At 35.0% G+C, this 13,862-nt stretch overlaps 1 protein-coding gene across 1 annotated transcript in view; it reads left to right on the top strand.

The window, feature by feature from the left end:
• Window positions 1–10,589, top strand: part of LOC127547835 (collagen alpha-1(XXII) chain-like) — a 146,769-nt gene extending 136,180 nt beyond the window's left edge. The window contains exons 17-19 of the mRNA XM_051974891.1: window positions 1,445–1,474; window positions 2,242–2,295; window positions 10,498–10,589. Of these exons, the coding sequence (XP_051830851.1) occupies window positions 1,445–1,474; window positions 2,242–2,295; window positions 10,498–10,560 (147 nt within the window). The 3' untranslated portion in view covers window positions 10,561–10,589. The remainder of the gene's footprint in view (window positions 1–1,444; window positions 1,475–2,241; window positions 2,296–10,497) is intronic.
• Window positions 10,590–13,862: the final 3,273 nt, after the last annotated feature.

Genomic DNA, 13,862 nt, shown 5'->3' with positions numbered 1-13,862 from the left:
GGTCACATAGCCAGTTGGCATCAGAGGTGGGATTTCAACAGAGTTATTTCTGCCATCAGGGCTAATCTTAAGTCAACTGCACTTACTGCCTCTTGTGATAGACTCATAGCCTCCTAAAAATCTTTTGACTTATCTAGATCAAAAACAATCCATCCAGGACTTCCTGATCTGTTGGTCATCCCACTTGGCATCAATATTTCCAGTGGTGAGAGGCTTAAGTGATGTTGCAGAGGCTTCCCATTCCATTGCTTGACAAATTTGTTAGACAGTTTTTTCTTATATTGAGCCCTCATCTGCCTCCTTATTTACTACCATCCATTTGCTGGACTACATTTCTACAACACCAGAAGGGAAAGAAAGAAAAGAAAAAAAGAGTGGAAGAGTTAATATCAGAGTCAATATCAAACAAGAAGTCCCTTTATTAGATGCCTATAATTTGCCAGGCACTGTGCATTAGTCAAAGACTGTCCTGAAAGAAGCAAAAGGAAAGTCATCAAGAACAAAGGCATAATGGATTAGCTTTAAGTAGGAGGAAGGCAGAGAGAATAAGGAAGGGATGAAGCATATTTAGGGACATTTTGAAGTATATAGTGGAATTGAAGAAACTCAAGACAGAACTTAGTAAAATAGAAAGCGATGCCATTTGACAATAAAGGTAATGGGGTGGAGTTAGGAATTAAATATTTAGATAGCTTATATGGAGAATTTGATAGTTAATTTTAAAATATGACCCAAAGGTTTACCTTAGCAGCAATAAAGTTCTGCCTGAGGTCAGATAGTTGCAGTGAACTGAATCAATATGATTTCTGAATTCCGTTCAACAACTCTTGGCAACTTTGACAGAGGGTAAGGATAGTAGACAATGGTGGATTATATCTATGTTAGGTACTCAGAGAGCAGGAACCGTGGAAGGTCAAGGAGCCAGAGATTCAGGGTAAAGGAGAGGTACCATGGAAGTGATTGTGTGCAGAAGGAAGATGGTTAAGTTTCTTATCTGGGATAAGAAACCAGAAGGATAGCACTAAAGGGACCAAGGCAGTTGTTCATTTTGATCTGAGAACCTTTTGGCTGGGTTATATATGATCATAAAAATGAACCACAGAAAAGTGCAAAAAATCCAGGGAAACCTCATTATTAAAGATTGTAATAAAAGTCTAAGATAAGTGTTGGGGGAGAGGGGGGAGAGAGAGAGAGAGAGAGAGAGAGAGAGAGAGAGAGAGAGAGAGAGAGACAGACAGACAGACACATACACAGACATAGACACAGACACAGACACAGACACAGACACAGACATAGAGGGAGGGAGAGAAAGAGGAGAGAGAGAGATGAGTGATTGGGAGACTGAACCAAATAGATTTTAATTCTGGTGGATCCTGGGCATGTTGAGCACTTCTAAAACAATAGTATCTCTCTGCCTCAACTGATTTCTGGTTTTATCTTTCAGGTGCACAAGGAGGGTCTGAAAGGAGAACAAGTAAGGGAAATTGTTATCTACTCCTTGTACCTTTTTCCTGAAAATGTAAAAAAATCTGACAGTATGGTTTACTCAACACCTTGAGCTGGAATATTGGTTTGAAAAGATATACAAACCCAGGATTAAGGTGGAATCTGTCCTTGGTCGGGGAATGGGTTACTTTCATAATGGTGGAAATTCTAGTCCCAGAAAATAGTATCAGTAAAGAGACTGACTGTGTACTAAGTGATCTTGTCATTGGTTGAAAGGAATGCTTGCTGACAAGGGTCGAGTATAAGCAAATGTCTTCATAAATACATTTTGGGTACAAAGGAACCAAGAAAACAAATCATAAATGGATTCTGTAAACTCTGTTGGGTTCTACTAAGATTGTTTGTAGATTCATTTCAGTACTGACCTTGCCCATTTGGAAGTCTTAGATCTTGAAAACTCTCTTTCTCCTCTATGTTTTTAATCCTGTTGTTTATAATGCAGTACATTAAATATTTTCAAGGTCTTTATTTGATCAGGACATACTTATTGGTGCTGGAAAAGATGAAAAGTGTAGATTTGACTCTTGCTCTCAGGGAGCTAGCAGTCTGGTTGACAGACAGGATAACCACATCTAGTTGTAATCTCATGTTTTCCTCCTTCAAGCCTCTGTTTAGGAGATCCTAACATCTCTGGATTATATACTAGGGTAGGGTTGGTAATTGAGGAATGCCAGAATCTACTTTTTTTATTTAATTTAAAATTTTATTTTATTTAATTTCTTATTGTTTTCACAGGGGGCTCCAGGACCACGTGGTCATCAGGGTTTACCTGGTCCTCCAGGAGCACCAGTAAGTCATTCAATTTACTCTCATTCTGATCCAAACAAACTTTAGCTTGTATATGTGTATTTCTAAAAACATTTTTATTTTCTAACAATTTACACTCAGAGAATGTTTGGACTCATCAATCAATAAATCAGAAAACATTTCTTAAGTTCTTACCATGTGCTAGCTGTTGTGTTAAATAGTTAAGATGTGAACACAATGGCATAGCAGTTTCTGCCCTCAGAGTGTTTGTATTCTAATCTATCACACCATTCCACTTATTAAAGACAGAGTCTCGTAGTAAAAAAACAAAAAGCAAAAAACAAACCAAAAAAAATTGGATTTAAAATGAGAAATTTGGCATTGAATCATTTCATCTCTGTTTAATAGTTATATGATGTCATATAAGCCACTTGTTTTTTATCTGTAAGTTCCTTTAGGTCTGGAATAGCTTGGTCCCCCAGAGGTGTCAAGAAGCTCTGTATCTATTTATCTTTGTAGAATCTCTTTACTTAGAGGACATCAGAGGTGGAAAGAGTTTCACAGGCCATTCCTGTTCATCTGAATAGTACTTCACCATAGTACTACCACCATCAGGCTTTGATCCTAACAAAAACTATAGGAAATAGGCAATGAGTTGTAATTCCCATTTTATAAATGAAGATGCTGAAAGCTGAGGGTATAAGAGTTTTATCCCGGATTACCTACCAACATAGTCATACCGAGGCTTGGATTGAGTCAACATTTCTTGATTTATTCAGGGTTCTTTTCATCATATCAAGCTACTATAAGAGGAGAAAGATAAAAAAGAAGGTAGGATTCTCCTTAACAGGCATCACTGAATAATGATACAAGGTTAGGTAGGGTATTTTTGATTTTTGTTTAGGCTATTTTCTTATTACTCCTACCCAGGATTAGTGTGACTATTGGTAAATTACCTCCCAGACATTTGAGTCACTCAAGGACAAAAGCATTTTCTCACTTGTCCACAGACACTTTGGGAAGCACTTTTGGGTTGCTTTTATCTTACTGAGTGATCAGGTGACTCTACAGACATATTTTTAGATTTTTTCTTCAGGGAGGCTAAGTGCAGGTCAGTAAATCACTTCAGAGTTGTACAGCCTGGGATAAGAAATGGTGAATGAATTAAATTGCTAAATAGTGTCCTGGGTGCTTTTGATCTAATCAGGCCTCTGGATGACCTTCCCTTCCTTATTCTCAGATAAGTTTTTAAGACAAAAGGAATCCCCAATAAAGACCAACTAGATAAGGTCTTTTTTTTAATATATATTTTATTTTATAATAACTTTATATTGACAGAATCCATGCCAGGGTAAATTTTTTACAACATTATCCCTTGCACTCGCTTCTGTTCCGATTTTTCCCCTCCCTCCCTCCACCCCCTCCCCTAGATGGCAAGCAGTCCTATATATGTTAGATATGTTGCAGTATATCCTAGATACAATGTGTGTTTGCAGAACCGAACAGTTCTCTTGTTGCACAGGGAGAATTGGATTCAGAAGGTAAAAATAACCCGGGAAGAAAAACAAAAATGCAAATAGTTCACATTAATTTCCCAGTGTTCTTTCTTTGGATGTAGCTGCTTCTGTCCATCATTGATCAATTGAAACTAGTTAGGTCTCTTTGTCAAAGAAATCCACTTCCATCAGAATACATCTTCATACAATATCGTTGTTGAAGTGTATAATGATCTCCTGGCTCTGCTCATTTCACTTAGCATCAGTTCATGTAAGTCTCTCTAAGCCTCTCTGTATTCATCCTGCTGGTCATTTCTTACAGAAGAACAATATTCCATAACATTCATATACCACAATTTACCCAGCCATTCTCCAATTGATGGGCATCCATTCAATTTCCAGTTTCTAGCCACTACAAACAGGGCTGCCACAAACATTTTGGCACATACAGGTCCCTTTCCATTCTCTAGTATCTCTTTGGGATATAAGCCCAGAAGTAGCACTGCTGGATCAAAGGGTATGCGCAGTTTGATAACTTTTTGGGCATAATTCCAGATTGCTCTCCAGAATGGTTGGATTTGTTCACAACTCCACCAACAATGCATCAGTGTCCCAGTTTTCCTGCAGCTAGATAAGGTCTTAAACAAGGAGGAAAAAAGAATTAATTGGTGATTTCTGGTTACATTTTTTTTAAAGAATTACCAATCATTCATTTACAAAAGACTCTATCCATGAATAAAAATATCAGTGTGACTCAGGGAATCATAGACTTTAATAATAGCTAATAGTAATAGCTACCATTTACATAGTAGATGACATTATTATGTTACATTATTTTATAAATGGTGAAACTGAGGCAAATGGAGGTTAAATGACTTAGAAGATATAACTATGAAATGTCTGTGACCGTATTTGAAATCATTGATTTATATATTGAGTCACTTTGCTGACGTTACAAATGTTTCAAACGCCTCATTTTTTATATGAGGAAATTGCGGTCCTAGAAAAGTAGCAATCTTTCTTAAATGAATCTAAAAATATGGTTTCTAATGAATAGTTAAGTAGATAGTTAGTGTCTGTTTGATCTTAGGTAATTTCTTTGCCTAATCTAGGGCTGGAAGGAAATTTAGAGACAGCTTACCCAACCTGCTTATTTGACAGATAAGGAAACTGATGGCCAGGAATATAGAGTTGCCCAAGATAATAAATACACATAGTAGTGACTTCAGGTTTTCTGACTTCTTTCTACTATATTGTACTGGTTTTAGGTTCTTTTTTTGGATCTGTTTCCTAATGTTTATGTATAATCTGAGGAAAGAGGGAGGGGTAGGAAAAGCTATCTGTACTTCCTCTTTCCCCTACTGATCTGTTCACCTAGAATAATCCCCCACCTCAACCTATTTCTTGCTTGCCTGGCCTTCAAAGCTTATCTCAAGTGATATTTCCATGAGGAAACCCAAGTGGTGCTTTCAATTAATGATGATCTTAGCTTCATCAAATTTTATTACATTCATATTTCCATCAAGCTCTTATAAGATCCTACCTTAAATCATATTTAATTTTTACAATGTCAATTTTTTTGAAGTTGTGTGAACTTTCTGATGGCATTGGTTGTCACATATTTATGTTTTAATTTCCCAAAGAGCCTGGCAAAGGAAGAACCACACTAAATGCTAATGAATTACCTTTTTTTGAATAGATGAGTGAATGGAGCAAAGGGATCCTTTGATGTGACAATATGATCATAGGATTGGAGCTGAAAAGACCCTCTAAGATCATATCATCAAACCTAATCATTTTCCAGATGAGGAAACTGAAATTCAAGAAATTTAATTGACTTGCCTAAAGTCACATATAGATAGATAGTGGCAGACCTTTTATTTGAATCCAAATTCCATTGACAGCAATTCTAGCATGTTTCCAATATTTAAAATAAGAGTACTGTTTGTTAATTTGGAAATTTACATCCCTTACTGTGACATTTGATAATGGTTTTGTTGTTAGAATAGATAATCTGACCAACTGGTTCACTAGGATTATAAACACTCACTCTAAGAATAAATTAAAAACCAAAAAAAAAAAAAAAAAACCACACATTAAGCACTTACTATGTGCCAGATGCTCTATCCATCAGTGAGGATTCAAAAACAATCAATCAAAATAGCCTCTGGTCTCAAGGAGCTCACATTCTAATAGCAGAAGATTATACATGAAAGGGAACTAGAAATGAAAAGTGGAATAGATTGCAATGAGAGCATATGAGTATAATTTGGGAAATGAACTGCAGGCTAGAGATTTAACCAGTGAAAGGAAAAGGTAACCAATCAGAACTCAGGACATCAGGATTAGGAATCCTAGTTCCTATGGGAAGAAGGAAAGACCAGAACAGATGGTTTGGGTTGGAGATGGCTGGGTAATGTATAGTGGGAAAGGGACGAGGATAGCTAAGGTAAAAGCATACTGAACAGATAAAACTCCAAAACTCACAATCTGAGAAACTCAGACCAATATTTTGACTTAAATATGGCTGAAATTGAAAATGTTCATTTATTTTTCTAGAATGTCTAATTGTTTAGTAGTTATAATAAAAGACAGAAAAATAAATTCCATCTTTGGAATTGTGGGGGTGGAGGCAATGTTGCATTTCACTTCATGTCTTCTATCAGTTTTCTAAACCTTACCATGTATCTAGCTTCACAGTTCTCCTATCCACATCCTAAAGTAAAAAGGGAAAAACAAGAATGATCACAGAAGGTATAAATGGGGTAAAGAATAAGTGAACAAACATTAAACAGCTATTCTGTTCTGGAGGCTGGGGATTCAAATACAAAAGGAAATTGCATTTTATTAATGGTAGACAAATTATATATATGTGTGTGTATATGTGTGTGTGTGTGTGTATAATATATATTTGTGTGTATAATATATATGGATGTATATAAAGGTTTGTAAAGAACTTGTGACCAAGGAATGATATTTTGGGGTGGGGAGTTGAAGAGAGGCTATTCCATCTTCGTAAATGGACAAACAACAACAAAAACAGGTCAATAAAATATCATTTTCTTTTTGGGAAATTGTAATATTCTCTCCTAAATGTAATGTTCTCTGTTGAGGTTTCGTTGGGGTTTCTGGGAGCAGCCTTCTTCGTTTCAGTTTAGTAATCACCACACGAGTAGCCAGAGGTTAAAGTCCAAATCCTTTATTATCTCCTTCAAAGTCCCATCTCCTTCACTTGAGGCTTGGCTAGTTTTCTTACAGGCCCATCTCTCTCCTTGGTTCTGAGAGCTTGAGCTTCTTCCTCCTCTGCCTCTGAATCTCTCCAAATCCAAAGGTTTGTGCTTCAGCCTCCAGCCACCACAGAGATGGACGATGGAATAAATCTGTCTCAGCCTTCGAGAGCTTCTAGTGCGCTTGTCCTTTCTGGTCCTGAGAGCTTCTTGCTTATATGCTGTACACTGAGTACAAACCAATCATTATATCACTAGGAAACCATTATTTGTTGTAGGATTAAATCAATGCTAACCTAGATTTAACAATTGTCTCTTCAGTTCTACTTAGTACCTTGTTTCAAGTTCTGGCCTATAACATCCCCTTGGATCATTATATACTTCAATAACAATACTATATGATGACCAATTCTGATAGTCCTGGCCACCCTCAGCAATGAGATGAACCAAATCAGTTCCAATGGAGCAGTAATGAACTGAATCAGCTACACCCAGTGAAAGAACTCTGGGAGATGAATAAGAACCATTACATTGAATTCCCAATCACTATATTTTTGCACACCTGCATTTTTGAGTTCCTTCACAGGCTAATTGTACACTATTTCAGAGTCCGATGCTTTTTGTACAGCAAAATAACAATTTGGTCATGTATACTTATTGTGTATCTAATTTATATTTTAATATATTTAACATCTACTGGTTATCCTGCCATCTTGGGGAGGGGGTGGGGGGAAGGAGAGGAAAAATTGGAACAAGAGGTTTGGCAATTGTCAATGCTGTAAAGTTACCCATACATATAACCTGTAAATAAAAGGCTATTAAAATAAAATTTAAAAAATCTCCTTGTGGGATTAAATCAATCATACTGAACCATGCTAAATTAGGTAACTATTGTCTCTGTCAATTCCACTGACTTAGTACCTTGTAAGAATCCTTTGTTTCAAGTTCAGAGTTCTGGCCCATAACAGGAAATAATAATAGTATTGATGGAATTTCCATTCTTAGAAGTGGAGATGTATAGTACAGTATATAATGGGAGCATGTACAGATGTCTGAGAGAGTTAGCTGAATGGAATGTGAAACATGGTCTGGAACAGTTAGAGTTATTTAAGTGTTTGCATTTTTTCATTCAAGACTAGATTTAGAGTCTGTTACCATAGAATGGTCATTTTATCTTAGTTTCTTTGTTTTTAGGATGAAGACATTTAAGTAAATATCAATATAAATATATAGATGTAATAGATGCAATCATCTATACCTATCTATAATTGTGCTTTCTGCCTTTGGATTAAAAACAAACAAACAAAAAAGCATCCCTGAGAATGCTTGAAAATTCATGCTTGAAAACTAGGTACCCCTTGCCACTCACAAAGGAGACAAAAATTAAATAGCCCCTATGACATCTGACTCTACCATCATATCACTATTGTGATAATTACTGTTTTCTTCTCTCTTTTCCCAAATACCATGGCTAAATGGACACATGGTTATGAAGATAAGTTTCAAATACAACAACTATTGATTGAAAGGAGCTCTAGTATAAGTGAAAATCACCGAGCCTCACAGTTAGAAATAACTTCAGAGGTAAATATCACATTGTAGAAAGAATACAGGACTTTGAATTAGGAAAACTTTGATTCAGTTTTGACACCATACATCTTACTCGCTTGATGGGGAAAAAAGTTTAAAACTCAACTATTTGAAAACTATTGTTATTTGATTTTTTTTTTCCCTGAGGATTTTTTTGGGTGAGGACAAAGACTTCTCTAAACACAATGGGCCAAATCCTCCCCATCTGCTCTCTGAAAATATCCATTTTTCAATACTGTCTGCCACATGACTATATCATGTTACCTCTGTGTGGCTCAAGGAAAATTATGTAACCCTTCTGAAGCTCAATTTTCTGGCTTATAACATAATAATAAAATATATAGCATCTATCTCATAGGGTAGTTGGGAGGCAAAAATGAAAAAATGCATGTAATGTGCCTTACAACTTTAGATTGATATAAAAATATAAATTGTAATTATTTAGCTGGACACATACCTCTGTAGGAATTCCTTTTTATATTGTGACTCATAAGTGGTTATACAACATCTTCTTGAAGGTTTCCAGGAACTGCAAACTTACCAACTCAGGAAATCATTCATTCTAATACTCAAAAATCTGTGATTACAATAGTTTATTATTTGAAACCCTTTATGGGCTGGTTCCCACTTAATTTATCCACAGTATTTCATATTATTCCTTTTCATGCACCTAATGTTTCAGCTAATCTGACCTTCTGGATGTTCTCTGAACTTAATAATCTATCATCTTTCATCTCTGTTCTAGAATATACTCCCTATTTAACTCTACCTCTCTGAATACCTTCCTCCCTTCAACTTCAGGAAGTGATCTTCCTGTATGAAGCTTTTCTCAATTTCTGCAGTTGTCTATGTTCTCTCCTTATCCGATTATTCTGTGTTCCTTCATAAATTTGCGCTACCTTTCCTCCAGCCATATGCTTAACAAAAACTCTTAGAGATAAAGAAAGTTTTTGTTTTATCTTGATATCCTCAATGTCTACAATTATCAAGTAGCTAAATTTAATAAATGTTTGTTGAATTAAACAACTCTACTTGTTAGAAAGATAGCCCTTCCCCCTTATATTGAACAGACATTTTATCTCTGCTACTTTTTGTTCCCAGTCCTGGCCCTCAGCCCCGAGCAGATAAATTCCTTTTTTCATGTTCATCCTTCAAATCCTTGAAAAGCAGTTATGTTCCCCCTTCATCTTGACTTCTTTAGGTAGACAACCTCAGTTTCTTTATTTAATCATTTTTTGTTCCTAGTCCTTTTTCCACTTATTATTTAGTGTTCTTCCTAAAATCAATCCATGATTGAACACAGTCCCTTAGAGATGGTCTAAAATGCTTATAGTGACTCTACTTTTCCTTCTTGGGATGGATATTCTGTCACTCTTCATACAACTTCATATTTATCTTTGATTCCATTAAGATATTTTGATCTTTTTTACATGAACAGTTTTCACTCTGAGGATCTTGAATCCAGTAGTTGATTATTTGAACCCAAGAGTAGAACTTAACATTTATCCCTATTAAATTTCATTTGTTAATGCTTGTTATTCAATTTTTTCTTTTACAATAGTATGGTATTTATTTCTCTACCCAGGACTGAAATATGGAACAATAATCATAAAAAGCATATGTATTGACAATACAGTTATCAATATATATCTCTATATAGATAAATAGAATGCATGCATATATATATATGTAAACACACACACACATTTATTTATTTATTTTTCTATCATTATTTCTTATTGTGTTTCCCAAAGGGTCTAATAGGTCCTGAAGGCAAAGAGCATATGTAGTGATAATATATATGTGTATATATCTCTTTATAAATATAGATATATGTATGTATGTGTGTGTATATATATATACATATATATGTATGTATGTATGTATAACCATTTATTTTTCTATTTTGTTTCCTATTTTGTTTCCTAAAGGGTCCAATGGGTCCTGAAGGCAAAGAGGGACTTCCTGGTTTGCAAGGACAGCGGGTAAGTTGAATATCTACTTCTAATTGGGCCTCCCTTCCTCTACTCCAACATGGTCCATATTACAGGTCTATTTTATGAAGATTCCTTTAAGAGAATATGTTGATATTAATGTAGAATTGGAAATCATTGAATAAAAGCCCATGTGCTCTCTTGATTTCAAAAATCTTTATGCCTTTTTTTTCTTTTCCTGCTTTCATTAAGGAATTTAAAATGTTGCTTAAGGAAAATATAATGAATCAGAAGTGTCATGATATAATGTGGTAAAGTTATAGAATTCAGTCCCGTCATTTTGTTGTTTCCAATCTTCACACACTAGGGATTTGCACTGCTATTTATAAACTGTGTAACCTTCAGCAAATTAAGTCTTACCAATCATTTGGCACTTAGCATACATTGCTTTCTATGCTTTTCTCTTTTTTTATATAGACAGACTTATATAATTTTAGCATTTTCAAGATACAGGATACCTTAGAGACAATCATTTTATGGATGAGGTCATAGAAAATCAGAGTAAATAAGGGGTTTATCTGAAGACCCACAAGTTACTTGAGACAAGGTCACTTAACTCCTAACCCAGAACTTGCCTTTCTACTTTGTTTATTCAAATAACTTCTGATACTTTGTACCTGACTCTGCTTGATGAAATCCATTTAATAGAAGTCTATCATAATTTGCTTATTTGTATCTGTAGTAGTAGTTAGAGTAACACCTTACCAAAAAATAAAATATATATATAGATAGATAGATATAGATATAGATATAGATATAGATATAGATATAGATAAATTCTTGATGTTGATGCTAAAAGTACCAGGTCAGGCAGAAATCTATATAAACCGTCTAGTGTTTTTTTATCTTAAGAGTGTTTAAGACTTCCTTCTCTTTATAAGTCGGAGTCAGTCTAGGGAATGTCATCCTTTGCTAAATATGGAGAGTGACATACTTCCCAGAGAGAGTACAGGGCTGAGGCGAAGGCCCTGAGAAAGCTCTGACTGCCATCAATCTGTCGTTTAATTTCCCTCTGCCTCAATTTTTCTTTTGAGCCAATCAAATCAATGAAACCTCTTTTAAAACAGACAACAATAACTTTTGAAGAAAGAGAGGACATTTGCTAAAACATTGTATCAAGAATTTTAAGTCTCTATTTTCCACCCAAACCAAAAGTCTCTTTAAAATTTTTTTCTTCAGCTCCTAAGATGAAATATTTTATCTGGCTTAGAATAAATAGCATTTTACTTTGACCCATTAATGAAGTAGGTAAGTTGATATTGTTCTAGAGAAAAATGACCTTGGTGACTATCATATCAGTTGAAACAAGCATTATGATTTCTTAAGGATGTGCAAAAAGGCAATTCAAATAAAAATAAGTAAAACAAATAATATGAATTGATAATGTACTGATAAAGGAAATTTTCATTATTGAACTTAGGAGCTCTACATGAAGAAATTGTATTAGTTTCTGTAAAACATTGACCAAATAATTACCATTATCACCATCATTGTAACTAGCAGCAGGGCATTTGAAAAATTGTCAGTTACAAACCATTAAGTGTGTGTGTTATTAGGAGCGCTGGTCTACCTATGTTCAGAGAAGATCATTGTCATAGTTGACATAGTTTAATGGGGATTTTGGTTATAAGTACATCTGAAAATGACAAATTTATGGATTCTAGGTTAAGAATCCCCAGTCTAGTCTAAATCTTATTTAATATAGACACATCCTCTGCAGCATCCTCAGCTGGTGGCTATCTAGCCTTAGCCAGACAATCACCAGTGATAACTATTCATAGCCCATTCCACTGTTGACAGTTTTACCTACTATTTCTGTTCCTTGTGCTAAAAATTCTTTCCCACGTGGCAGAGACAGGTATCATATGCTAATAAGTTTAACTGAAAAAAGACTTGGGGACTCAAGTGGACTGCAAATTCCCTATCAGTCAGCAGTATGTTGTGGCAGTTAAGAAAATAATATAATCCACATTAATGAGAAGTATAGGAAGAAGATGATAGTCTCACTATCCTAGTCAGACTATATCTGAACTATTGCATTTAGCTCTGTGTCCCATAGTTTTGAAAGAAAATTGATTTATTTGGAGAGCATATAATCATAGATTCTTTGATGTACATTTGGGAGGAACTTTAGAGACCATCTTCCTCATGTTTGATGAAGAAGTGACCTATTCATCACTATACAAGATGTTAAATGAGAAGTGCACAGGAGCACTCAGGTCCTCTGACTTTGTCTCATCTTTTATTTTGTTTTGCTTTGTTTTGTTTTTCCACTGTGTACTTGTTTTCTGGAGTAATTTTTTAAAATTCATTTTAAAAACTTCTTAGTAATACCTAAATTTTACCTTGCAATAGAAAAGCAGAGGTTGGCAAAACATACTAATCCATTTGTAGTTAGTATATATTTCATATATCTCATTCTGTACCAATCATCTATTTCCAATCTGTCAAGAAGTCTTCTGCTATCAGTCCACTGTAATGCCTTGGACAGAATTCTGAGTTCTTTCCATGTTGCTTTCCTTTAAAGCATTGTATAAATAGTTCTCTTTATTCTGTTTATTTAATTCAAAACACATTTTAAACACATCAGTTGGTTCAGATTTCATCTCCCTTGTCTTTTTGCTAGGAGATGATTGTAGAGACTTATTCAAACTAATTAGGGATGTTTTGAGACATGTCTCCTCCCTGTACAAAAAAGAGAAGATGATTTGAATTTTTCTTCCTTTACCTCCCCATGGAGGTGAACAGACTGAAAAACATTTTACATGATCCATTCTTTTCTGACTGTGAGAAGAAGGAACTGAGCCTTATTATTTTCCAGAGAATCTGAGGCTACTGTTTTATATTCTGTAGGAGTAGAGAATTGATATTTAAGAGGAAGAAACATAAGAGTTTTCACTGATGCCCTAAACTGTGAATACAAGTATGCATCTCCAAAGATATACTGAGGAGAGATCAAGGAAGATCTGTAATCGTGACCTCATTTCTCTCTCTACATTATCTCCCCTGGTGATTCTAATCTATTCCTACAGTAAATACTAATGAATGCTCAGGATGAGCCAAGTGAACTGTTAAAAGAAAGAGATCATTTGTAGGATGTATGATTTGCAAATAGAAGAAGATCCTCAAAAATTTTCTCTTACCTTCTATCCTAGCAGAAGTTTCTTTCATTTCTGAATCTGTAATCCTATGATTTTAACTTTGACAAATTACTTATGGTCTTCATAATAGGTGGATAAATGAATTGCATTTAAAATATACGTAGCTTCTAAAGTCCTTTCCAGAATTAAATCTGTAAATCC

Source organism: Antechinus flavipes, chromosome 1 (assembly GCF_016432865.1).
Source record: "Antechinus flavipes isolate AdamAnt ecotype Samford, QLD, Australia chromosome 1, AdamAnt_v2, whole genome shotgun sequence".
Classification (NCBI taxonomy): domain Eukaryota; kingdom Metazoa; phylum Chordata; class Mammalia; order Dasyuromorphia; family Dasyuridae; genus Antechinus; species Antechinus flavipes.
The sequence above is the reverse complement of the archived record's forward strand: the minus strand, read 5'-3'. Positions and strand labels throughout refer to the sequence as shown.